We start from the raw sequence: 25,779 nt of genomic DNA on the forward strand, positions 1-25,779 counted from the left end.
CAATATTGTACAATGTGCTACAACTACTAGCAAAAAGATAAATAAAATAGGAAACAGCCGCATCTGTGCTGTCAAGAGCAGTAATAAGAGGCCCTCTTCGTCCTCTTCTGCGGAATCGACTCTCCGCCATCATCGCCATCACCATCATCTGAATCGAAGTCGTCATCCTCGGGATCCCCTTCAACCTCGCCTCCACTCCCGGAACCAAGACCGGAGCCGTCCTCTCTGTCAGCAGATGTCTCCGACTGGCGGTCTGCAGCCTCCTCCTCCTCATCCTCACCAGGTTCCTTCTCTACAATGTGTGCTCTGCATCTACGAGACGACCCTTCTCCTCAAAAAGGCCTGGATGGCCCAGCTTCTCGGAAAGGCCTGGATGGCCCGGCTCCGTGAAGAGGCCTGGATGGCCCAGCGCCTCGAAAAGGCCCAGATGGCCCGGCTCCTCGAGAAGGCCCAGGTGGCCCGGCCTACGGCTGAGCATATACCGGAGGCATCTGAGAATAAGGAGTTCAATTTAAATATATCAGTCCAAATATGTACATCAGATGCAGATACAAGCAAAAACTACATGAAGTGGGTACATGTAAACACAGTGTATAAGTGAGGTGTGTGTCAGATGTGCTCTACACAAGTAGCCTATCAACGTAGTAGAAATCAGCATGTCATCAGAAGTATGATAAATGCCAGAAAACTAAAGGGTACCTGGAAGCCCATGATAGACAACTGTGCCTCCCTCCGCAGGACCATCCCCTCAAGTGAGGCTACCATCTCGAGCACCTGATCCATATACTCAACAGGGGGCTTCAGATGCAAAGGCAAGGGCATCGGTAACGGAATGAAAGTCCAAGTATCTGAGTAATGAATCAAAGCCGTAAAACATACCGGTGGTGAGTCGGGGTCTCTGACATATCGATGACCGGGCATCGGAGGCTCTATCGGGATCGGAATCGGAGAGGCAGTCCCATACTGCCACCCCATTAGCTTGGTCAGCATATCCGACCACCCAGGATGAGGATAAGTCGGAGGAATCGGGGGAACCGATCCACCCCCACCTCTAGATGTACCAGCCCTGCTGGTGGAAGGGGCATCTGCAGCCCGAGCCCAGGCCTGGCTCGAAGATGGTATACCAGTAGACCTCATCGTCGGAGTATGAACTCCCGTCAACGGAGGCATCAGGTATATGTGACGGTAAGTATCGTTATCCCCCTCCTCAAGATGTAGCAAAGCATCAGTACCCAGCATAGCACTGACAACATCCCAGGAAGGGAGCCTATCAGCAGTCCGCATATCAACTGGGGGTGCTGAGGGAGGGTCCTGAGAAGTGTACCCCCAAACCTGACATAAGAAGCGGTCCCCCAAAAACCAAGCTCTACCAACTGGCCCTTCAAACAAGATCCTGTACCGGGAGGCACCCCACTCTCCAGCAAACTAGAATCGAAGACCTTCACCTAAGGGCGCCAAGGGCTGCCATGTAATCTGCGGATAACAGGCGCATAAACCAAGCAGAAATCGAAGATGTACAGGACAAATCAAAGATGAAAACAGAAAGAACTGAGAGTTCTGAAGTACCTCCGACGAGCGCACCGTGTTGAAATACTGTCGCAGGTAAAGGAGAGACTCCCGAGGTCTTGGCCGGTGCTGGCCTTCAAATACAAGTGAGTACGGGGTCACGAGAGGTCCCGCTACCACCAACTCCGGGGCCAATATCGGGAAATATACATAGACCCACAACTGTAGAAAAACAAAGCAGAATACGAAGTGCTGAGGGCAAAATGCACGATACAGAGTATAAAGTGCGCCGTGTGTGCGATATGCAGGTAATGAGGAGCAGAAATGTAAATCAAAAGGGCAGAAAATACCTCCCAGTCTCTCCAATAGCCGCCAAGTAAGTCCCCCCGTTCGCGGGAGGTCGCGCTCATGTAGCAATAAAGGGTAGCCAAGCCAGCGCCACCCCAGTCATACCGCCTGACCTATGACAGGTCCACCAAGGCACTCAACAGGAAAAGCCCAACAGTGTTCCCCCTGTTGGCAAACAAAGTGGTCCCGAAGAGGAACATCAAAAAGCCGCGGGCATACTGTGCTGCCTCATCAGGAGTCCCGGGCTCTATCTCCACCCGCCGGAAATGGGAAGAGAACCAGGTGTATCGGACTCTCCCCGAAGCTCTGTCAACAGGCGGGTGAACCCCCAGCAAATATATCCAAGCGGCCTCCTACTGGCCCATGTCCTCGTCGTAAGGAATAGGCCAACCTCCCACGTCCAGGCCAGTCAGCACAGCAAAGTCAAACGGGGTCATAGTCAAGTCCCCCGTGGCGGAAAAATGGAAGGAGTTGGTGGTGTCCCACCATTTCTCCACCAAGGCAGCTATCAGTGTCCTCCTGGTAGGACAACGAGATAGCCCAGTACAGAAGGGCCCAAACCCCGCTAAGTCAACCAAATCCCGAACAGCCTCCAGGAGCTCTGCGTACCAGTCTCTTGCCGCGGTAGAGCCATACCCCCGCACAGTGCGAGAAGTCACCTGCATTTAGGATGAATACATGTTTCAGCATAAAATGAATAAGCTGCGTGCAAATAAAATGAATAGGCTGCGTGCAAAGCAAAGTAAATTGGCTGCGTGTTCAACTCTCAATCGGTGTGTGCTGCGTGTTCACCTTCAATTTGGGCTGTGCGTTCAGATAATTAATGCTTTGGGCTGCGTGTTCAACTCTCAATCAGTGTGTGCTGTGTGTTCACCTTCAATTTGGGCTGTGTGTTCAGATAATTAATGTTTTGGGCTGCGTGTTCAACTCTCAATCAGTGTGTGCTGCATGTTCACCTTCAATTTGGGCTGTGTGTTCAGATAATTAATGTTTTGGGCTGCGTGTTCAACTCTTAATCAGTGTGTGCTGTGTGTTCACCTTCAATTTGGGCTGTGTGTTCAGAATATCAGTGTTTTGGGCTGCGTGTTCAACTCTCAATCAGTGTGTGCTGCGTGTTCACCTTCAATTTGGGCTGCGTGTTCAACTCTCAATCAGTGTGTGCTGTGTGTTCACCTTCAATTTGGGCTGTGTGTTCAGAATATCAGTGTTTTGGGCTGCGTGTTCAACTCGCAATTAGTGTGTGCTGCGTGTTCACCTTCAATTTGAGCTGCGTGTTCAACTCTCAATCAGTGTGTGCTGTGTGTTCACCTTCAATTTGGGCTGTGTGTTCAGAATATCAGTGTCTTGGGCTGTGTGTTCAGAGAATCAATGTTTTGGGCTACGTGTTCAACTCTCAATCAGTGTGTGCTGTGTGTTCACCTTCAATCTGGGCTGCGTATTCAACTCTCAATCAGTGTGTGCTGTGTGTTCACCTTCAATTTGGGCTGTGTGTTCAGAAAATCAGTGTTTTGGGTTGTGTGTTCAGAAAATCAGTGTTTCGGCTGCGTGTTCAACCCTCAATCAGTGTGTGCTGTGTGTTCACCTTCAATTTGGGCAGTGTGTTCAGAAAATCAATGTTTTGGGCTGCGTGTTCAAATCTCAATCAGTGTGTGCTGTGTGTTCACCTTCAATTTGGGCTGTGTGTTCAGAAAATCAGTGTTTTGGGCTGCGTGTTCAACCCTCAACCGATGTGTGCCGTGTGTTCACAATCAATTTATGGGCTGAGTGTTCAGGAATTCAAGTGATAAGACCGTGTGTTCAGAGTTCAAACAGAATGCAAGAAAATTCATAATACGTTACAGAAAAGATAGGAACGAAGAAAATACCTCTCGTGCCTCATAGGAGAGATGATACTCTGGCTCCCGCAGAAGGAGATCCCCGGGTGCTCGCTCGTCAAAATCGGTGAAATGATAGAAAACAGCCCGCGGGAGAATGTGTACTGGTGGGTCATACCTCTCGGGGATGAAGGGGCGAACCCTCGGAGGCAAAGACATGATGTCAGGCTCGCCTCCGACGCCTGGAGAACCTCCGCCGTGGGAAAATTGACCCGCCATTTCAAAAAATCTACAAAAGGGGCAAAAATGAGCCAAAATTGGAAAAAGTCAACAAAAGTCAACTCTCAGGAAATGAAAAAGTCAACAAAAGTCAACTCCCGAGAAAATCTTCCAAATATTGAGACAAACTAACCGCAAGTGGCGAAAATGAGAAAAGAAGCCCCGAAACCAAAATTTAATCGGTTCAAAGTGCTTAGAACTGAGAGATTTCGCAAAAACAACTTGCGTGGGACGTTGGAAAACGCGTATAGAGCACAGATCTGAGGGAGAAAATGGTTTGGGAAGCTAGAGAAGAGGATTTCGGAGCTGCACTTGTGAGCACAAAGTGTTTGGATAAGTGTATTTAAAGAAAAGAGGCCGAAAAGACAAAACTACCCCCGGATTTGGCAAAGTGGCCGGCCGGCCACTTTTTCTGGCAGGCCGGCCATTCACTTTTCAAAAAATGGCCGGTGGCCTCCCTCTCCCAATAAAGTTGGCCGGTGGTGTTCCCCACATGCCCCCCAAGGTCCCTGCAAATTTTGGGGAGGATTGGAGTCCCCAGGACCTAAAAAAGTACAAGAGAAGTGCACTTTCTGTCGCGAAATCGCTCCGCCGGAACTTCAGCTTCAACTTCCGATGCATGTCTCATCGTTTACTTATCGAAAGTGAGGCATATCCCTTTGAACATGTTGTCACCTCTCCGGGAGGTGAACCGGAGGCCACGATCGAGTCGCCCTCGCCGAAACGCGCATTTCCTTGCTCGTTGTTTTGTGACAAAACATACATCCTGGTTTACGTTTGTTCTGCATTGTCATGCACATAACTTGCATTCTCATGCACATACTTGCATTATTATGCACGTCTCTTTGATATCACCGAGCCTCCGTGCTTAAACTCGCGTTGTCACGCGCGCTTCTTCCCGCATTGCGATGCACTTTTCCATCAACACCGTGATTGTCTGCATTCGATATCACATTGAACGTATGCTGTTAGATATGTTGTGCTTGTTGAGTTTCTTTATTTCGCAGGCACGATATTGTATGCATGGTTCATTTGAGGCTGGTGCGACCAGACGAATCGCGCAGGTATCATATCTTCTCAATTGAATAATTCTCTGCATTCCTAACTGCATGAAATGTAGTTGTTGCTTTGCATTCTTGCTTAAAACTGTTGCATCTATTGTGAATATGTGCTTTATTACAGCTTGCTGCATTTGCATGACCTTGAGTTACCTTTGGCTTCTTGCATTATCAGTTGCATTTTGCCCCTGCCTGCGGGCATGCCTGCGGGCACATCTCTGTTTATCACGCCTGTTTGTCTAAGTCTTCGGCCTTGTCAAAAATGGGTCGTCTCTGGGCTTTGACATTCACTCCCGTCACTTATGACTTTCGAGTTCTGTTAAAGAGGGGCAACTATAGACACCCCATTTTTGACTGACCTTAAGACTCAGACGTCACCGATTGAGCGCTCGGTGATGTTGCATATCGTGCTCGTTCAGAAGTTTCAGAGTCTCGGCTGCGACCCTTGCCTCAGGACTTTCAGACTCTTTCATGCTTTGCCTCGGTTTACGAACCAGGCTCTGTTTTCTCTGTTTTCTCTTCCCAAAGGGAGGGAGAGGTCTCGTAGACCATCTCTTAGTGGCCGTAGGCTACGTTACGTGGTCGTAGGCCATTTTGCCCGTTTGGAGTCCGGTTTCTGATTTTTTCGGAGCCGTTGGCCGTGTGCCCCGGTTCGGGACCACTTAACCACCTCCGTTTGCTCCGGTTTTTGGCATACATCTTATTTTCTCCCTTTTGAGGGACACTGTGGTTCGAGAAACCGACTTCGTGGTCGGACACCACTCCCGGTACCTAACAGTCAGTTTTCGGGGCCCCGGGCTGCGCGTTTCGGCCCCCGAACCTTCATTCTGCATCGGTTTTGGTTCGTTTTCGGCAGGGACCTCTGTTTCATTGGTAAGAAGGTCGTAGAAGGATGGGAGGCCAGTAATTGTTCTGTCAGCCAACTTTATCCCTTCATCGCCCTCCGTCGCCCGTTTTTTCTCACTTCAAAGCCAATGTTGACCACCCTTGGGCCATTTTCTTGCATCCTAAACCCCATATTTGTGATGTACACATCTGGGAGGCCACCAATATTTGGTGGCCGGCCAGTAATTGCTTTTGAACCTTTTGAACCCCTTTGAAAAGTGGGTTGTTCTCTCTCTTGGTTCACTATCTCCAGTGTTTGACCACATGATTGTGTTGAGCACACATAGGAGGCCACCAATATGTGGTGGCCGGCCAGCAATTGTTCTTGAACCTTTTGACCCTTGGCCGGTCGGCCATGGGAAGTAGCCGACCGGCCACCTGCAACCTCAATAAGCAGCCGGCCTTGCTCCTTGCTGCTGATACAGTTCAAATATGCATCTTTTTTCCCCCCAGATTTTGTATCTGGGGGGCCAACTTTTTAGGGGGAAACTTGAATTGTTTTTCCCCCCATTTTTCCCCCCTTTTCTCCCCCTCTTGTGTCTATATAACAGACCCCCCAGCTATGTTTTAGGGGTTAGAAAATTTTGGTTTGGAGCTCTCACATTAAATCTCTCTCTCTCTACTCTAAGCCTTAAAAACCCCCTTGGTTCTTCACCAACCCATACCCCCACCCTTCCAGCAACTTGAGGTTGTTCTTCAGAGCCTAGGAGTGCTTTATTTTGGTCCAAAAGGCTGTCAAAGACTAGTCTTCAAGGGTAAGTCCTCTTCTCCCCTTTTTGACCCTTTTCTTGGTTCATATTCTAGCTCCTTGTACTTACTTTTTTGAGCTCTGACCCTAACTGAAAATAGTATTTTTTTGAGCTCTATTTCATGTTTATTTAAGGGCCTCTCACTGTTTGAGGCTTCCTTGTGGCACTTGCTTCTTTACCTTTCTTTTATGCCATTTCCTTGCATAGTATTTTTGGCCTACGTGTAAACTTTTTTGAGCTCTGTCATAAACTGTAAAGTGGCTTATTTTGAGCCCTTATTCAATATTGTTGAAGGGCTCATCACTGTTTGAGGCTTCCATTTTCCACTTGCCTTTATATCTCTCTTTTGGCTCCATTTTTGCATGATTTGTTAGCCTCTTGTGCTTCGGTTTTTGGGCTCTGGTCCGAACTATAAATGGCCTTATTTTGACCCCTTCTTCATGTTTCATTAAGGGTATTTTACTATTTGAGGCATCCTTTTTAAACTTTGTGTTATAGCTCTCTTTTTGGCCTTGTTTTGCATAGTATTTTGAGCATGCTTGTGCACTGTTTTGGGTTTGATCATAAACTGTAAAAGGTCATATTTTGGGCCCCTATTCAACATTGTAGAAGGGCCCTAATCTGTTTAGAGCCAGCAGCTGCCACTTGCTTCATTACCTCTCTTTTAGGGCCATTTTTGCATGCTAGCTTAGCCCCATTTGTGTTCGCTGTTTGGCCTTCCTTAAAACTGTAAACATGCTTGCTTTGGGACTTCCCTGAATCTGTCTTCACATTTCATGTTCAAATAATCCATGTTTTGTATAGCTATAGGCCAATGGATATGCCTAGTTTTGTGTTTCGGGTTTATTTCATGCATCGGGTGCCATGTTTCCATGATTCGGGGCTGTTTTGGGTCATATTTTAGCGCTGAAATTTGCATGCTAGTATTCCATATTCCATGCCTTGCCATGTCCTGTTAGAGTGGCATTCGTGCCTTAGGTTCGGTCCTCGGTTTGCGTGCATGTGTGCATGCATTCCGAGTTGTCTCATTTTCATCTAATGGCCTCTTATGTGAGTGTGGCTGAGGTCCACTCATGTTGGTGTAAGCCCATATTGCATTGTGTATGCCATTTCATTTCATAGCATTGCGTATGCTAGGTTGTATGTTAGCGCATTGTGTATGCCATGTTATCTCGTGCATCGTCTATGCCATTTCATAGCATGTTGCATGTTAGATTGTATATTAGTCGCATTCATGCATATCATGCGTATTGCATTGTGCTTGGGATAGGAGTTAGCCCGAGCACGAGAAACGAGGTACGTTTCGTACTCCGAGTGACGGAACGTGTCTCAATTCCAAGTCACCGACACTCCGGATTATCCATGATGGAGTTTAGGTTTTGTTGTGTTTATGTGTGCCTTCATTCCATATTGAGTCATGCAAATCGACTCCTCGGCCATCATGCATCGATGTGCGTGATTGGTGGCACGAGGATTGAGGACTACACTCCCTGAAAAGTAGTCACGCATACATGTGTGAAAATACATTGCCATGCCCCTTTCCTGCTCTCTGTTGCAGCAAATCAAGAATCAGCAGTCTTCCGAGGCTTGGCGCGCTTTCCAAAAAATATTACAAAACAGAGGCTAATTGGGGCATCACAGTGGATTTCCGTGCAAAGGCGACCCGGACATGCATCATCCATCATCTGGAGAAGAGTCAAGACAGTCCCAAGCTTGCATGCCAGTTTATTATTTTTCTTAGTTAATTTGTAAATTAATTAGGGATTTGTACATATTTGGGCTGTATTATTTGGACTATATTATTTGGACTGTACTGTTTATTCGGACCCTCCGCGCGAGGGCAATATTGTAATAAGTGTGCGTGTGTGTGATGTATGTCTTCCAACCCCACGTCTTTCTCCCTTTTATTTACCAGCTTATGATGATTAGATTAGGGCATGTTTCAATTAGCATACAGTATGATAGTATGTTTGCATTCATTCATCTGTTTTGCATGCACCGGGCTCGGCGCATCATACTAACTGCATTGTATTTTCAATTCCAAGTTGAATACATGTTAGCTGTAGCATTTCATATGCCATGTCTAGAATGGTCGAGCCTGCTATAGTTGCATTTTTGCATGTGTTGCATTATGCTTTAGCATCCTTGCATGTGTGTAAGTGACTGCCATGAATAGCATGCTTACCATGAGGCTAATTGCTTATGTGATATAACTGCCTGAATGCCTGTGGGTGAAGGTTGAATTATTTGAATTGGAACAATTCATCAAATGTGTGTTTTAAAGCCCACTAGATAGTGGCAAAATCATGTTTTCTAAGCCCACTTGAGGGTGGCAAATCCACGTCTTAGCCTACTTGCGAGTAGCACCATCAAACCATTTTCAAACAAACAAACATAAAATGTTTTGTTCCAATTCAGGCGACCCAGTCTATACTTGTATGCTGTGCACATCACATAGTAAATCTAGGCTAATAACCGGAATAAGAACACACAATGTTTTCAAAACTTGATATCATGGTTAGTAGAAGCCGATCTTTGATCGGACGAGCGGGGGTGCTCACGAAGTGACCTTCCCCAATCGTACCCAAGTTCCCGAGCTGAGGCAACTTTGGTGATGACGGACACGTGGCCTTAGGCAAACGAGTCAGGGTTTCCTAAATTTCTCAAAATAAAATATTTAGGTGGCGACTCTGTATTTGGCAAAGCAATCCATGTTTAGCACTTCTTTCAAAATCTGTTTTCTCAAAACGATTTGCCGAATTTGGACTCTTTGGTTCAGATTAAGAACCGTGACAATTTGAGAGTCCTGAGTTGTAGTGAGCCCAATATCGAACGGAACGGGGGACTCATCCCTCCCAGGGCGTTCGGGGACGTCTACACATTTGCAAGATCATTGAGATACCTTCGGCTTCTTGCATTGTCGGTTGCATTTTGCCCCTGCCTGCGGGCACATCTCTGTTTGTCTTGCCTGTTTGTCTAAGTCTTCGGCCTCGTCAAAAATGGGTCGTCTCTGGGCTTTCACATTCACTCCCGTCACTTATGACCTCCAAGTTCTGTCAAAGAGGGGCAACTGTAGACACCCCATTTTTGACCGACCTTAAGACTCAGACATCACTGATTGAGCGCTCGGTGATATTGCATATTATGCTCGTTCAGAAGTTTCAGAGTCCCGGCTGCAAGCCTTGCCTCTGGACTTCCGGACTCTTTCATACCTTGCCTCGATTTGCGAACCAAGCTCTGTTTTCTTTGTTTTCTCTTCCCAAAGGGAGAGAGAGGTCTCGTAGATCATCTCTCAGTGGCCGTAGGCTACGTTTCGTGGTCGTAGGCCAGTTTTTCCCATTTTGGAGCCCGGTTTCCGATTTTTCGGAGCCGACGGCCGTGTGCCTCGGTTCGAGACCGCCTAACTACCTCTGTTTGCTCCGGTTTTTGACACACACCTTATTTACTCCCTTTTGGGGGACACTGTGGCCCGAGAGACCAACTTCGTGGTCGAATGCCACCTTTGGAGCCCGGTTTCCGATTTTTCGGAGCCGACGGCCGTGTCGAGACCGCCTAACTACCTCCGTTTGCTCCGGTTTTTGGCACACACCTTATTTACTCCCTTTTGGGGGACACTGTGGCCCGAGAGACCAACTTCGTGGTCGAATGCCACCTCCGGTGCTTAACAGCCCATTTTCGGGGCCCTGGGCCGGGCGTTTCGGTCCCCCGAACCTCCGTTTTGCATCCGTTTTGGTTCATTTTTGGTGGAGACCTTATTTTCATAGTTAGGAAGCTTGTAGGAGGGTGGGAGGCCAGCAATTTTTCTGAAAAGCCAGCTTTATTTTTTTCATCGCTCTCCGACGCCCGTTTTCCTCACTTGAAAGCCAATGTTGACCACCCCGGGGCCACTTTCTTGAACCCTAAACCCCATATTTGTGTTGTACACACCTGGGAGGCCACCAATATTTGGTGGCCGACCAGCAATTGTGCCTGAACCTTTTGAACCCCTCTAAAAAATAGGTTTTTCTCTCTCCTGGTTCACATTCTCCGGGTTTCAACCACATAGTTGTGTTCTGTACACATGGGAGGCCATCTTTTTGAGGTGGCCGGCCAGCAATTGTCCTTGACCCTTTTGACCCTTGGGCGGCCATCCATGGGAGGTGGCCGGCCGGCCCCCTGAACCTTCTGAACCTGGCCGGCCATGACCCTCTCACCTGGTTCCTTACAGCTGTACCCTCTGTTTCTCCCCAGACCCTGTATCCGAGAGGGGGTCTTTTGGGGGGAAATTTGAATTTGATTTTCCCTCCTTTTTCCTCCACTCCTTTCCCTATAAAACCAGCACTTCCAACTGCATTTAAAAAGGTTACAAAAACTTGTTTGGAGCTCTTGCATTCAATCTCTCTCTCTCTCTACTCCAAGCACCAAAACCCCTTAAGTTTTACACCATTTACCCTACACCTCATAGCACAAGTCCTCCACCCCTCATTCCAGCACTTTGGGACTGTTTTGAAGAGGTTAAAGGCTCAGAAAATTGGTCCAAGAGCTGCTGATTCATTGGTCTTCAAGGGTAAGTCCTATTCTCCTCTTTTCTTGCATTATTTTGCTTTGTATCTAAGCTATACTTGCTAGCTTTTTTGGGCTCCGACCCAAACTGTAAATAGTCATATTTTGAGCCCCTTTTCATGTTTAATCAAGGACCTCCTACTGTTTGAGGTCTCCTACTACCACTTGCCTCTTTATTTCTCTTTTAGGCCAATTTTTTCATAGTATTTTAGGCTTATTTGTGAGTTGTTTTGGACTTGGTAATAAACTGTAAAATAACTTTTTTTGAGCCCCTCTTCAACATTGTTGAAGGGCTCTCCTCTATTTGAGGTCTCCTACTATCACTTGCCTCTTTATCTCTCTTTTAAGCCAATTCTTACATAGTATTTTAGGCTTATTTGTGAGCTGTTTTGGACTTTTTCATAAACTGTGAAATATCTTGTTTTGAGCCTCTCTTCAAATTTTTTGAAGGGCTCTCCTCTGTTTGAGAACAGCAGATACCACTTGTCTCTTTACCCCTCTTTTAGGCCTTTTCTTGCATGATAGTTTGGCCTTATTTGTGATTATTTTCGTGGCTTGATGTAAACTGTAAAGTGCCTTTTTTTGAGCCCCTCTTCAAATTTGTTGAAGGGATCTTTTCCATTTGGGGCCAGCTGCTGTCCCTTTGTGTTTAATCTCTTTTTTTAGGGCTATTTTTGCATGATAGATTAGCCCTATTTGTGTTCATTTTTGAGACATGTTATAAACTGAAAATATGCATGTTTTGGGACTGTATTGCCTCTGTCTTCACGCTTCATGATCAAATAATGCATGCTTTGTATAGCTGTAAGTCATTCCATGTGCCTAGTTTCGAGTTTCGGGGTTCATTCCATGCATCGGGTGCCTTGTTTCCATGTTGAGGGGATGTTTAGCATCATATTTCAGTGCTAGAATTACATGCTTGTATGCCACATTTCATGCCTTTCCATGCTTTGGTAGAGTGGCATTTGTTGCCTTAGGTTCGATCCTCGGTTTACGTGCATGCGTGCACGTATTTCGAGAGTCTCATTTTTCATCTAATGGCTATTGATGTGAGTGTGGCTGAGGTCCACTCATGTTAGTGTAAGTCCATTATGCATTATGTATGCCATTTCAATTCATAGCATTGCGTATACTAGGTTGTATGTTAGAGCGTCATGTATGCCATGTTACATCGCGCATTGTGTATGCCATTTCATAGCATTGTGTATGCTAGATTGCATGTTAGAATTGCATTCATGCATTTCATGCATATTGCATTGTGTTTGGGATAGGAGTTAGCCCGAGCACGAGAAACGAGGGACGTTTCGTACTTTGAGTGACGGAACGTGTCTCAATTCCCAGTCACCGACACTCCGGATTATCCATGATGAGGTTTAGGTCTTGTTGTGTTTATATGTGCATTCATTTCATATCGATTCGTGCAATTCGACTCCTCGGCCATCATGCATCGATATGCGTGATTGGTGGTACGAGGATCGAGGACTACACTCCTCGAAGAGTAGTCATGCATACATATGTGAAAATACTTTGCCATGCCCCTTTGTTGCTCTCTGTTGCAGCAAATCAAAAATCGGCAACCTTCCGGAGCTTGACACGCATTCTAAGAACAATTGCAAACGGAGGCAAACCGGGGCATTGCGAGGGATTCTCCGCACAAGGCAACCCAAGCATGCATTATTCATCATCCGGAGCAGATTTGAGGCAGTCCCTGGCTTGCACGCCAATTTATTACTTTCCTAATTTAATTTGTTAATTAATTAGGGTTTTGTACATATTTGGACTGTAATTATTCATTTCGGACTGTATATTATTTATTCGGACCCTCTGCGCGAGGGCAATATTTTAATAAGTGTGCGTGTGTGTGATATATGTCTTCCAACCCCACGTCTTTCTCCCTTTTATTTACCAGCTTATGATGGTTAAATTAGGGCATGTTTCAATTAGCATACAGTATGATAGCATGTTTGCATTCATTCATCTGTCTTGCATGTACCGGGCTCGGCGCATCATACTAACTGCATTGTATTTTCAATTCCAAGTTGAATACATGTTAGTTGTAGCATTTCATATGCCATGTCTAGAATAGCCGAGCCTTCTATAGTTGCATTTTTGCATGTATTGCATTAGGCATTTCTATATAGTTAGCATCATGCATGGATTTCTAACCTAGCTTCTGTTTTGGCTTGGAGTACTCGGTAAGTTTTATGCTTTAGTATCCTTGCATGTGTGTGAGTGACTGCTATGATAGCATGCTTACCATGAGGCTAATTGCTTATGTGATATAACTGCCTGAGTGCATGTGGGTGAAGGTTGGGTTATTTGGATTGGAACAATTCGTTGATTGTGAGTTTTATGCCCACTAGATAGTGGCAAAATCATGTTTGTTTCTAAGCCCACCCGAGGGTGGCAAATCCACGTCTTAGCCTACTTGCGGATAGCACCATCAAACCATTTTCAAAATAAACAAATATGAAATGTTTTGTTCCAATTCAGGTGATCCAGTCTATACTTGTATGCTGTGCGCATCACATAGTAAATCTAGGCTAATAACCGGAATAAGAACGCATAATGTTTTCAAAAATAGATATCATGGTTAGTAGAGGCTGATCTTTGATCGGGCGAGCGGGGGTGCTCACGAAGTGACCTTCCCCAATCGTACCCAAGTTCCCGAGCTGAGGCAACTTTGGTGATGACGGACACGTGGCCTTAGGCAAATGTGTCAGGGTTTCCTAAATTTCCCCAAAATAAAACATTTAGGTGGCGACTCTGTATCTGGCAAAGCAGTCCATGATTGGCACTTCTTTCAAAATCTATTTTCTCAAAACGATTTGCCGGATTTGGACTCTTTGGTTCAGATTTAGGACCGTGACAATTTGAAAGTCCTAAACTGTAGTGAACCCAATATGAACAGAACCGGGGGGGGGGGGGACTCGCCCTCCCGGGGCGTTCGAGGACGTCTACAGAGGGTCACCTCTCTATGATTTTGGTGCTCAAAGACACATCAAGGCCACTGAAAATCCGCTGGATTTCAGTGGCTAAAAGGCCAAATCAAGGCCAATGCAAGTGCTCACATGCATAGCTCAAAACATGAGGAAATAAGACATGAAAGGGGTTAGATAACCCCAAACAGAAAAAGTATCTTAAACAAACATGTTTATAAGCTCAAAAGGAAACTTTTTCTAGTTTATGACAAATCTCGAAAATGCTCACAAGTAAGACTAAGATATGATGCAAAATAAGCCTACAAAGAGGGATAAAGCATACAAGGATGTAGGAGACCTGAAAAATAAAAGTGTCCTGAATCAATATTTAAGAGGAGCTCAAAATATGACACTTTCTAGTTTATGACAAAGTCCAGAAATACTTGCAAGTAAGGCTAATCAATGGAGCAAAAAAATGTAAGTTTGAGGGAAATAGGTACTTACCCTTGAAGAGCAGCAAAGCTGGAGCTTTTTGGACCAAGTTGGTGAACCTTCAACCCTTGCAAATCAGTCCCAAAGTGCTGGAATGGATGACGGGGGTGTGGTGCTAGGGGTTGTAGTGCAAAAAGGCCAAGAAAACTAGGGTTTTGGAGCTTGGAATAGTGACTATTGAGGATGGAGGATATATGCCTTCACCAAAATTACTCAACCCTCAGATATGAAGCCAAGCCTCTCCTTTATAGAGGAGAGGCTTCAAAATATCCCAAAGGGACCCCAAGTATCCTCCATGCACGTGTATGGAGGATGCACCAAATGGCCTCCAGCTGGCATAGCTAGATTACACTCAGAGAGAGCAAAGGCAAGAAGCAAGCGCCAATTCAAGTGGCCGACCGGCCACTCCCCCTGGTCGGCGGACCAGGGGTCAAACAGGTCAAGAAAAATTTCTGGCCGGCCACCCCAAAAAGTTGGCCTCCCAGATGAGTGCAACACAGCTGTGCAGTGAAAAACCAGAAAAAGTGACCTAGGAGAGAGAAAAGTTAGCTTTTAAGCAAGGTTCAAAAAGGTCAAGAAAAATTACTAGTCGGCCTACCCATATTGGTGGCCTCCCAGATGAGCACAACACAATGGTGGTATAAAAAACCAGAAAATGTGGCTCAAAAGTGGGAAAAACCAGCTTTCTATTAGAAAAATCGGCTTTTGGAGAGAGAAAATGAGAAAACTGGTTTTTTAAGGGAAAAGGTGGCCTCCCACCATCCTACCACCTTCCTAACAATTAAAATAGGGTCCCTACCGAAAATGGACCAAAACGGATGCAAAACGAAGGTTCGGAGGCCAAAACGCGCGGTTCGGAGCCCCAAAAACAGGCTGTTAGGCACCGGAAGTAGCGTATGACCACGAAGGTGGTCTCCCGGGCCACAGCGTCCCTCTAAAGAGAGGAAATAAGATGTGCGCCAAAAAATCGGAGCAATCGGAGGTAGTTAAGCGGTCCAGAACCGAGGCATACGGCCGACGGCTCCGAAAATCGAAAACTGGGCTCCAAACGGAAAAAATAGCCTACGACCACGAAACGTAGCCCACGGCCACTGAGAGATGGTCTACGAGACCTCTCCCTCCCTTCGGGAAGAGAAAACAGGACCTGGTTTGCACACCGAGACAAAGCACAAAAGAGCTCCGAAGTCCGGAGGCAAGGCTCTCAGCCGAGACTCCGCAACTTCAGGACGAGTACAATATGCATCATCACCGAGCGCTCAATTGATGACGTCTGAGTCTTAAGGTCGGTCAAAAATGAGATGTCTACAAGTATACACATTTGTATGCACAAAATTACTTTTGAAAACTAAATATTCTGATTTTAAAGTGAATAGTATATGATAATGATATGTATCATCATAATCATAAGAAAAAAAGCATCATTGTCATAATTATCATTTTTAATTTATCATGTACAATTTATTTCAGCTCTCTCTCTCTCTTTAAGAATTTTTTTTTTTTTTTTTTTTTTTTTTTTGATCGGCGAGCAAAAAGGAAATATATTAAAGACAAAAGATACAAGCTTGGAGAGAGTTCAAGAGAGTTTAAGAATTTATTTGTAATTATAATTTATGTTATAATTATTGACTCATTCTAATTCATTGTATGAGATGCATTGTAATTAAATAAATAAATAAATAAAATGATTGGTAAATGAAATACAAGAATGCATAAAAAAGGTGTCAACTAACATGAAACCTGATATAAACAATTGGCCTTCAATGGGTTAACATTTAACAAAGGAAAATTTTAAAGTGCCAGAATAAAGTAATTTGTAAAGTATCTCAAAAATACATTGCATAATATAAATTTTAATTTAGTATGATTTGGACACATTCAACAATATTGTCGTTTAATAAAAGTTGTATTGCAAACAAATCCTATGATTTAATACATGAAAGATGCTCCAAAAAATAATGGAACAGCTAAGTTTTGTAGTCCTTATGATGAGACAAACTGAACTGACAGGCGTGTGATGCAACATACAAAATTTAATATCAAAGTTTTAATTATTGGCAATAGTGACAAATCAATTTTTTGGACTTTCAATACCGATATGGATACATATGATATCTTGGTGTTAAAAAAAAATAGTATCAACCAATTCACAATACATGTAGCTTTATAAACAATATGATTCTCAGTTGATACAGTTTGTTCACAATCAATACAATTGGTTCAACTACATGAATTTTTTATTTTTCATTCTTGATGATTTTTGAAGAGGGAGAGACTTTCCTTCAATTCAGTAAGTGGACTGGAGGGTTGGATCCACCTCAATAATCCAGACCGTTACCTTATGGTGCCTAAGTAAATCATCTATGATAAAAATTAAATTAATCGAATATTGATAGTCAGATGATCACATTTGTCTTAAAAAACATAAACGACCTATCATTGAAATCACACTAGCCATTCATTTTTAAATATAAATATAATCCAATCATATGAGTACTGATATTCAATTAACCTCATTTTTTATATGGATAATCTAATCGGCACACATTACGAGAAAAATGGTTTAGATTACCAAAATGAGTCGGGGAAGGGGGAGGGAGGGGTAGAGGGGAGGGGAGCAACAACCTCTCAGGTGGACTTTCTGATATAATAAATGGACTAGAGGGAAGCCTAATCTTTTTAAACAACCTATAATACTAATTCTTCTTTTGATACCCCTATTTAAAACATTAATTGTTTACAATCATGTTTTTTAGCATAAATTATCTAATAGATCCGGAATATTACGTGACTATGTATCTATCCAATATACCCATGTAATAATAATATTCTACAATTTGTTCACTATTTCTTTATTATGTGGGCCATATATTCATTTAGCCCTTACTCTTTGCCGGATACACAACCAATGTGAAATTTCCAATTTCTCTGTTCTTTAGATTCAAGAGTGAAGCATAAAATACTCCAAGCAATAATGAAAGATAACAATGAAGTGCATATTATAGCAACAACTTAATGGAATTTACATTAGTGAAAGAGATCATAAACTCATCTATCTGCACTGAGAGTAGTAAATAGATCTAAACATAGTGATAGTGTTTCTAGTATTCTGAAGAAGGGAAAAGAAAAAGAAAAAAGTATAGGATACACTAAGATTTAAGAGCTAGGACATGAAATCAAAGTGTGAACCCTATGCTATATTACTTAAGACTAGACTCTAGCTTATGATATAACTTTATGTATATAAGAAGAGAATTCCAAATATTGAAGTAGAAATGAAACTTTGGACATTTGCCTTCCCAGCACCTTGCCTTCCAATTGACCTTTTCCATGTTTCTGCAAAATGAAGATAAAATATTATATTCTTACAGAATTTTTATACAAAAGCAGAATGCATCATAGTGAACCTCCCCGTCCCAACTAGGTTGGCATAAAGAGGCACACTCAACCATATGCACGCACAACCCAAAACAATGGTTAGAGAGGACCAACCCTTGTTTTGGACCAATACTATTGTCTCGAACATAGAAAGCTAATTTTTCTTTAGAGAAAAATTCTAAAAAGCACTAATTCATGTGTACGAATATACGACACAATAACAAGAGGGAAGTGATATTATATGATTTATTGAATTTTGAATAAAGAGACTTCAAGAAATATTTATATTAGTTAAACAAATCCTCAACAAGGATACATTAACTTTACAAGTCCTTCAATGCCAACTACTCAGATGACAATCCATTATGTTGATGGACATTGCTGTTTTAGAGAATATGTTAAGTAGTTTATCATTAATAATTTTAGGAAAGTACAGAATCCATTTATAGTTGTTTTCTATTTGATTGGACCATTTAGGTTGTTATGATTCATACAAGGGGTGGAAAGAGTCGTGATGACAATGAGGCAGATGCCAACTCTTTGTATTGCCCTAATCTGCAAGTACAGTCTAATAATCAAAGAAGCAAATTCGATTAACCATTTCAAAACTAATAGCCTTGTGACATTGATATGAAGCTTGATATCCCAAGTGTTTGAAGAAACATTTAGGCAAATGGTTCAACCAATTTGTTAGTTGACTAGCTCAAAGCGGTTGGAGAGGTTTTAATTGTAAAAATTTTTTGGAAAGTCACAAAAGATTGTCGCAAGCAAGTTGAAGAAATATGTTTTGGCTTTGTGGGAGTAATTGAAGGTTTAGTGCAAACGAATGAGAAATTGAAAGATTAAACATCATGGAAATATACAAAAAAGAAGTTTCAGAAAAAGTTTCTAACAAGAAATTAACTTCAAGACAGCTATGCAAAGTTGTATTATTTTCAAGAAATTTGGATTAATAGATGAGTATGTATACAAGTGTGACATTTTCATGTGTGTGAGAGAAATGAGTGATTTTTTATTTTTATTTTTTTAATTTGGTACATTCAATGGTCATGTGTACAACAAATGAAAATTTTGAAGGGACAGTATGAATATTTCACTCCTCACCCTTCCATTTTCTTTCCCTCCCTACAACTTCCTTCATTTGCTACACCACACCACCAAACACTAACCCCCACCACAGAGCACCTTCTTCACTAGCCACCTCACAACACCAAACACGTCGCTACCCGTCACCCCACTACCACTTTGCTACCCCCCAACACCAAATAAAAAACACCCACACATCATCACCTATTCATACCATCACCAAATCCACCCCCTGCAACATCACCACAAAAAAAAAAAAGAATGAAAAATTCACCATTAAACTTAGATTTTTCATTAAGCTTGTTTTTTTTTATCAGCAAAAGAAGACTTTATTGATGAAAGCAAACAAGAAAAGAACAATATATCAATAAAGCAAGGCAAGAACGAGTAACTACATGCAGCCAATCCTAATCCCAACTAGGTTGGTACCAAGATGACCACAGTATGACTACTACTCAAGCCCAAGTTGGAGAGGCACCAACCAGAAAGGAAAACAGAACAAAAGAAGCACAAAAATCTTGAAAAAAATTAGAAGAAAACCAACAACCAATTAGCCAATGGATCAATCAACCCCTACCAAGACACCTTCTAATCTGATTTAGATTGTAAATAAAATCACTCACTGGGTATTGCCATTCCTTTGATGATGATCTGAGCCAAAGAGCCAATCTAGTTTTGATAAGCTCAAATAAGACCTCAATATTAGCTTTTGTCTTATTGAAAACACACTCATTCCTTAGTTTCCATATAGACCAAAGAGTAACAAGAGGGACTGATCTCCAAAACACATTTTCTTTCTTCTTAAACTTACCACCCTCCCACTAATGCATTAGAGAAACAATTGTGCTAGGAATAACCCAATGTAACCCCCACCACTTCAACAAGGATGACCAAACCTTCCACACAAAGGGGCAATGAAGGAGTACATGTGTTACTGACTCCAAATCTTGTTTACAAAAATAACACAGAATACAGTTTCCTCCAAACAAGACCCCAATTTTCTATAAGAATACATAAGTCTTTATCTTATGTTTCATTAAGCTCGTTTGTCATCAGTTCTCCCATTTTCCCCAATTCCCCACCCCACTGCATTCATCCTCTTCCCCTAGCCCCCTAACACCTCCCTCTTGTTCTCTAGGCCAACTTCCCCTGATGTCTCCATCACTTAGACCTCGTTGACTCACTACCACCTCCTTCAGTTTCTTTGTCATTACCTCCCTATCTTTCTCCCCAGCTTCCTCTCAGTGCCTCTTTCTCATTTCCCCAACCCTAGCACCAACTTCCTCTTTCTTCTCCCAACCACCCCGAATGCTTATCACAATGCTAATTATTGATTGGACCAAACCAACACAAAATCAAAAATTCAAGGTGAAAAAATCGAGTCAATAAAAAATGTAGAGACCAAATTGACACCAAAATGACGAGAACAACTTTCTATGGAGTTCTATGAGCAATTAGAACTACCAAATAGGGGTCAAGTTTTTACGACTAAGGGTAAAGACGTAACTTTTTGGACAAGGATGAGAATGGTTTCAAATTTGGTGGTTTGATCTGAAATGGCTCAATGAACAATACTCATTGATTCACCATACCCCGCTTTTCAGCTTAATCCCATTGTTTAGGGCATCAAGTTATCATTATATTACCATTTTTGGAAAGTTTTAATTTAGTTATAACTTTGTTTAGAAGTTTCCAAAATTGATGCTGCTTGTGTTGACATTTTTTTTTTTTAGGGAAAATTATGCAAATAGTCCCTGTAGTTTACACGATGTGTCAATTTGGTCCTCGTTGCTTCAATCTGCTCGATTTTGTTCCTTAATTTAACAGATTGTGTCATTTTAGTCCAATAAATAACGGTTGTTAAGTTAATTTAACGAAAAGTCAAACAATGTGTCAATTTGGTCCTTTTACTTTACACGATGTGTCAATTTGGTCACTATTGTTATAATTTTCTCGATTTTGACGGGCACCAAATTGACACATTGTGTAAAATACAGGGGCCAAATTGCCACTTTGTTTGACTTTCCGTTAAATTAACTTAACAAACATTATTTATTGAACTAAAATGAAACAATCCGTTAAATTAAGGGACAAAATCGAACAAATTGAAACAACAGGGATCAAATTGACACATCGTTTAAACTATAAGGACTATTTGCATAATTTTTCCTTTTTTTAAAATTTATATTCTAGTGTTCAGATTTGAGCTTAACTCAAATATTTTATTATTAGAAATTTTCTTTAATTCTATATTATTTCATGTCAAAAAAGGATGATAGTTATTTTGTTATAAATAAGGTTGTATGCTTCATGGGAATTCAATTTTTGCATTAATATAATTTTCTCTATTTTATTATTCTTTGTAGATTCAATGTTTCTTTTATTGTGGATTTGAGAGTTTCATATATTAGAATGATATCTAGCTTCATTTACATAGCACCGTTTTGTCAAAATGGTAAAATACATAGACTACTAGGGTAATTTTCTCCAAATTAATAAATTCATGAGATTTAGTTAGGTAGAGTGTAAATTCATAAGTTTGGGTTTTTTGCTTTTAGTTTGTAACTTGCCAATTTTAGGCATTTTCAGTGGGTTCTAAAATAGACTTGAGATTTGTTGTTAAGTGGCAACGTCTTGTTCTCATAATCTTTATTTCTCGATATATTTTTTTTATTTCAAGTTAGTGTAAACTTTCTCCTATCAATCGACCAAAAAAAATAAAAAAAGATCAGTAGAAACCACATTCGAAACATCTTTGTTCTAGGCATTCAACTGAAGAATGAATTAAATGTGAGTACAAATTTTTCCAAGCAATTTTTAATAATAAGAAGTGAAAATGAAGAAGATGGCAAAACTCAATTTGGTTTAACCATTAAAAAACAAAGAGGGGAGATAGGCAAGCTAATGCAATTTTATGGACAACTTTAGAATTTTGTTAAATGTTCTATAATTTTATATGGGAGATAGGCAAACCAAACACCTCCCTTCCCCTCTCTAGGCCAACTCCCTCCTTGACTACTCCGTAACCCTCCCCCAACCCCTCTTCATCTCACTGCACATTGCCCTCCATCTATATTTCCTTAACTCTGATCCCAACATTTTCATTCTCCTCTCTTAGGTTCCCTCCAACACCTCATTCCTCCTTCCTTGGCCCTACTGTTGCCTTCCTCCCCTTCTTCCCATCCCCCTGTCGGCAACGTTTGTTATTGCTTGCACCAAAGTAACATAGAATAAAAAATTTAGGGGTAAAAGCAAGCAAACTAATAATGCAAGGACAAAATTGACACAAAGGTGATGCATAACATTTTGCTATGGAATTCTATAAGAATTTAAAAATAAAATAGGGTCGAGTTCTTACGGTTAAGGATCAAGACATCATTTCATTGGAAGAGAATGGAATGGTTTCAAATTTGGTATCTGAAATGGATCAATGAACAACACTCATTAAAAATGTTTTATATCTCTCTTGGGTGCTTGAATGCCAGTATTTGTTCCAACTCTTTCATTCTTTTTTCTTAATGAAACTCTTTGCGCGGTGTTTGTCTTAAAGAAAAATAGGGAAGACGATAATAAAAAAGAAGAAGATAATAATGTTAATGCATATGAAGAATTAGCCAGCTGGACTCACGACATAGTTCCATTAAGGTGGAAACATCTTCACTTTATGTAGTGTCCACTGTGTCATCAATTTTGAGCCAAACATCATTAGAATTTTAGATAACTCAAGTCATTTCATGTCATAGACCAAATTAGGTTCAACATAATTGGAACTAAACTAGTCATTAGATTTCATCCAAACAATATACACAGGTTCTCGATGGTTCAATTTGTATTTGGCACCGAAGGTTTTTTGATCAGCAAAAAAAAAAAAAAAAAAAAAAACTTTATTGATTCAATCAATGTATGAGACAAGATACAATCAATAAAGATGGATGGTGCAATAAGAAATGGAGAGCTCATAGATGAGAGATAAACCTTGTAAGGTTAAAATTTTCTATTTGTGCCACAAATGTTGGGAAAGTGACTTGGTGAATTTAATTAGCTCAAATACTTATTGAGATTTATGTTTCAAGGAGTGATCAAATTGAAAATTTTGGAATGGGTGAGCTAAATGTCAAAGTAAGTAGATAACAATGGCAATAGTCCAATTAGACTTTAAATTTAAAGATTAAGGAGTAAGGACTACCTCCAAAGATTGGTAATGATATCTCTCTTGCAAAATTCAAAAAACATGAATCACAAATTTCTAATATATACATATATATATATATATTTCTTTGGTTATATCAATTTGACCACCAGACAATACTCAAAGCAAACATAAGACAATGAAGCATAGGATTTTATAATAAGTATAGGACATGAAAGAAATAATGGCCAATTGCACACATATTAACAAGCAATTTTATAAATAACATAGGAGAACAAGCAGCTAATCCTATCCTTCTCAGAATGTAAACAATGAATTAATTTATTAACAACAAAACAATACTTAAATTAATAATGACCCAAATTTATTTATTTTTTGATTAGCAAAGGGAAGAATACGTAAATTAACAAGGACCCGGATGACGTGTATCTAACAGAATCACAATGATCCTAGTGTTTTTTTTCAATTTTTATTTCTTTATAATGAGAAATGAAATGTGAAAGAGATTGCAAGAATTTAGAAATGTTTAATCACCACCACAATTTGTTTGTAATGTAAATCAGATCGATGCAAAGTGTGATGTATAACATGGTCATCCATGGGGGGCACAAAATCGTGCAGAATCACAAAAGAGCTAAAACCAAGAGAAAAGTAAATATGTAATCAAGAAAATATTAAATTAGGAAACCACATAATAAACAGTGTTTTGCATGATTTGAGAGAGAGAGAGAGAGAAAGAGACTACTGTCCCACTTCAATCGTGGGCAACTGTTAATTGTTTCTATGTGTGAAATTCATTATATGCAATTAGGGTAAGATTTTGTAGAAGATTTTTCATTGAAATCATGCTCACAATCTAAAAAAAAAATCATGCAAATTAGGGTTTTGGGGTCATTTGGGTTTAGGGTTCTTATGAAGGATTCTACACCCCAACAAATAAATTTGATCACTCAAGTCAATCCTCTCCAAAAATAACCTTCCAGTAATAGTTTGTTAGTTCTAATAACCTCATGTGCATCAATGAAGTTTTGCTCCTCAACCTTTTTATCTCAAAGTAATTTCTATTCTCGAGTTAATAAAATTTTCTTTGCTAATCCCCAAAAAAAAACAATTTGTTATTCGTGAACGTTTACCCTATATTCACCTATTTCCTCCCATCATTTCACTCTATAGATGAAATTATGAAGCTGAATTTCAAGAAACACAAGAAAATACTTACTTTCTAAACCATATATATATATATATATATAACTAACAAAATTACCATTCTAAGTAGTGGACTGTTTGGGAGGCTTTAGTTCATGATTAGGCTTGATCATGTTCTTCTTTTTCTTCTTCTTCTTGTATGGAATCCCTCTCGCCTTTGATTGACACTCCTTAACTTCGCGTAAATAAACACGAATAGCCCCGTTCCCAAACGGGTTTGTCTCCGGCGATCCTCCATTTTCTTCGTAAGCTGCCCTAAGCCGCCCAATCAGAGCGTCGAGGCTACCCCAAGCTTGCCGGAGGGGGCAAGTGCATGGGGCAGGAGGGTCAGGCTGCCCGAAAAAAACACACCCATGTAAATGAACCTTAGTTTTTCCAAACTGGTCGAGGTAACGAAGGAATTCAAGTACATGGTTACAATTACACTGTGAGAGTGAAACTGGAGGTCTTTGGTTCCTCAAGTATTGCCCAAAAGTGTTCCAATCTCTCCTTTTTTGCGACTCGTACCGGCTTAAAGTTGCCGGTTGTGGTGGTGGTGGTTGCTGGTGGTTGTGGTTGTGGTCGGCGACGGTGGTGGCGGATCGCGACGACGATGCTTCGGCTGAGTCTTTGGGTTTTTCAGAGGACATGGTTGGTGGGTGAGGGGAAGAATTCTTGGGTATTTTTGGGAAGAATTGGAACGGAAGAAAAAGGGGGGAGGAGAGTGAAGAAAATGGTGGAGAAAGATGAAGATCACATCTTGAGAGAGTCTAATGAATAGACATGACATGGGTCCAATGGAGGTGCTTTTGTTCTCCTTTTTTTCCTCTCTCTCTCTCCTCTCCCTATTGCATTCATTTTCATGTAATCTTTTTTAATTACAATACTACCACTAACTATGCTTTTTAAAAATAATGTATAGTTTTATTGTACATGCCATTTTCAATACAATTATTGTTATTTTCACTTGCATCATATATATACCACAATATGTCATACCCATAACTTGAGAGTCGGTGCAAATAGTGACTTCAAACTTTGTTTTGTGAGAATGGAAAATGTTAGGACTAGGCAGGTTTTATTAAGTGAATTTATTATTTAATAAATTTTGTAATAATTAGAGATATTTTTCATTAAATATTGATAAAAAAAAATTATTAATTATTAATTTTTAATAATAGTTTAAAAATTTTATCACAGAAAATGTTACTAATTGTAAGTTTTAGGTACAATTAAATTTTTTTTTTATTGAAACACATCACTAATTGTTCGTATTTTAGCGACAGATTCAAAAAATCGTTCCAAAAAGCCTTTTTTAACGATGATTCTGACAAGACCAACTTTTAGCGACAAATTAATATGACTTAATAGCAATTAAATCCAACTATT

At 41.1% G+C, this 25,779-nt stretch overlaps 1 protein-coding gene across 1 annotated transcript; it reads right to left on the reverse strand.

Moving 5' to 3' along the window:
* Positions 1–17,566: 17,566 nt before the first annotated feature.
* LOC114319528 (protein LIGHT-DEPENDENT SHORT HYPOCOTYLS 10) lies at positions 17,567–25,333 on the reverse strand. Its single transcript, XM_028266553.2, has 2 exons — positions 24,470–25,333; positions 17,567–17,927 (listed from the first exon to the last, which is right to left on the reverse strand). The coding sequence occupies exon 1, from the start codon at positions 25,038–25,040 to the stop codon at positions 24,474–24,476; it is 567 nt and encodes a 188-aa protein (XP_028122354.2). The 5' UTR covers positions 25,041–25,333; the 3' UTR covers positions 17,567–17,927; positions 24,470–24,473.
* Between the last annotated feature and the right edge of the window lie 446 nt (positions 25,334–25,779).

This window comes from Camellia sinensis, chromosome 9 (assembly GCF_055761805.1).
Source record: "Camellia sinensis isolate YWXY chromosome 9, ASM5576180v1, whole genome shotgun sequence".
Classification (NCBI taxonomy): domain Eukaryota; kingdom Viridiplantae; phylum Streptophyta; class Magnoliopsida; order Ericales; family Theaceae; genus Camellia; species Camellia sinensis.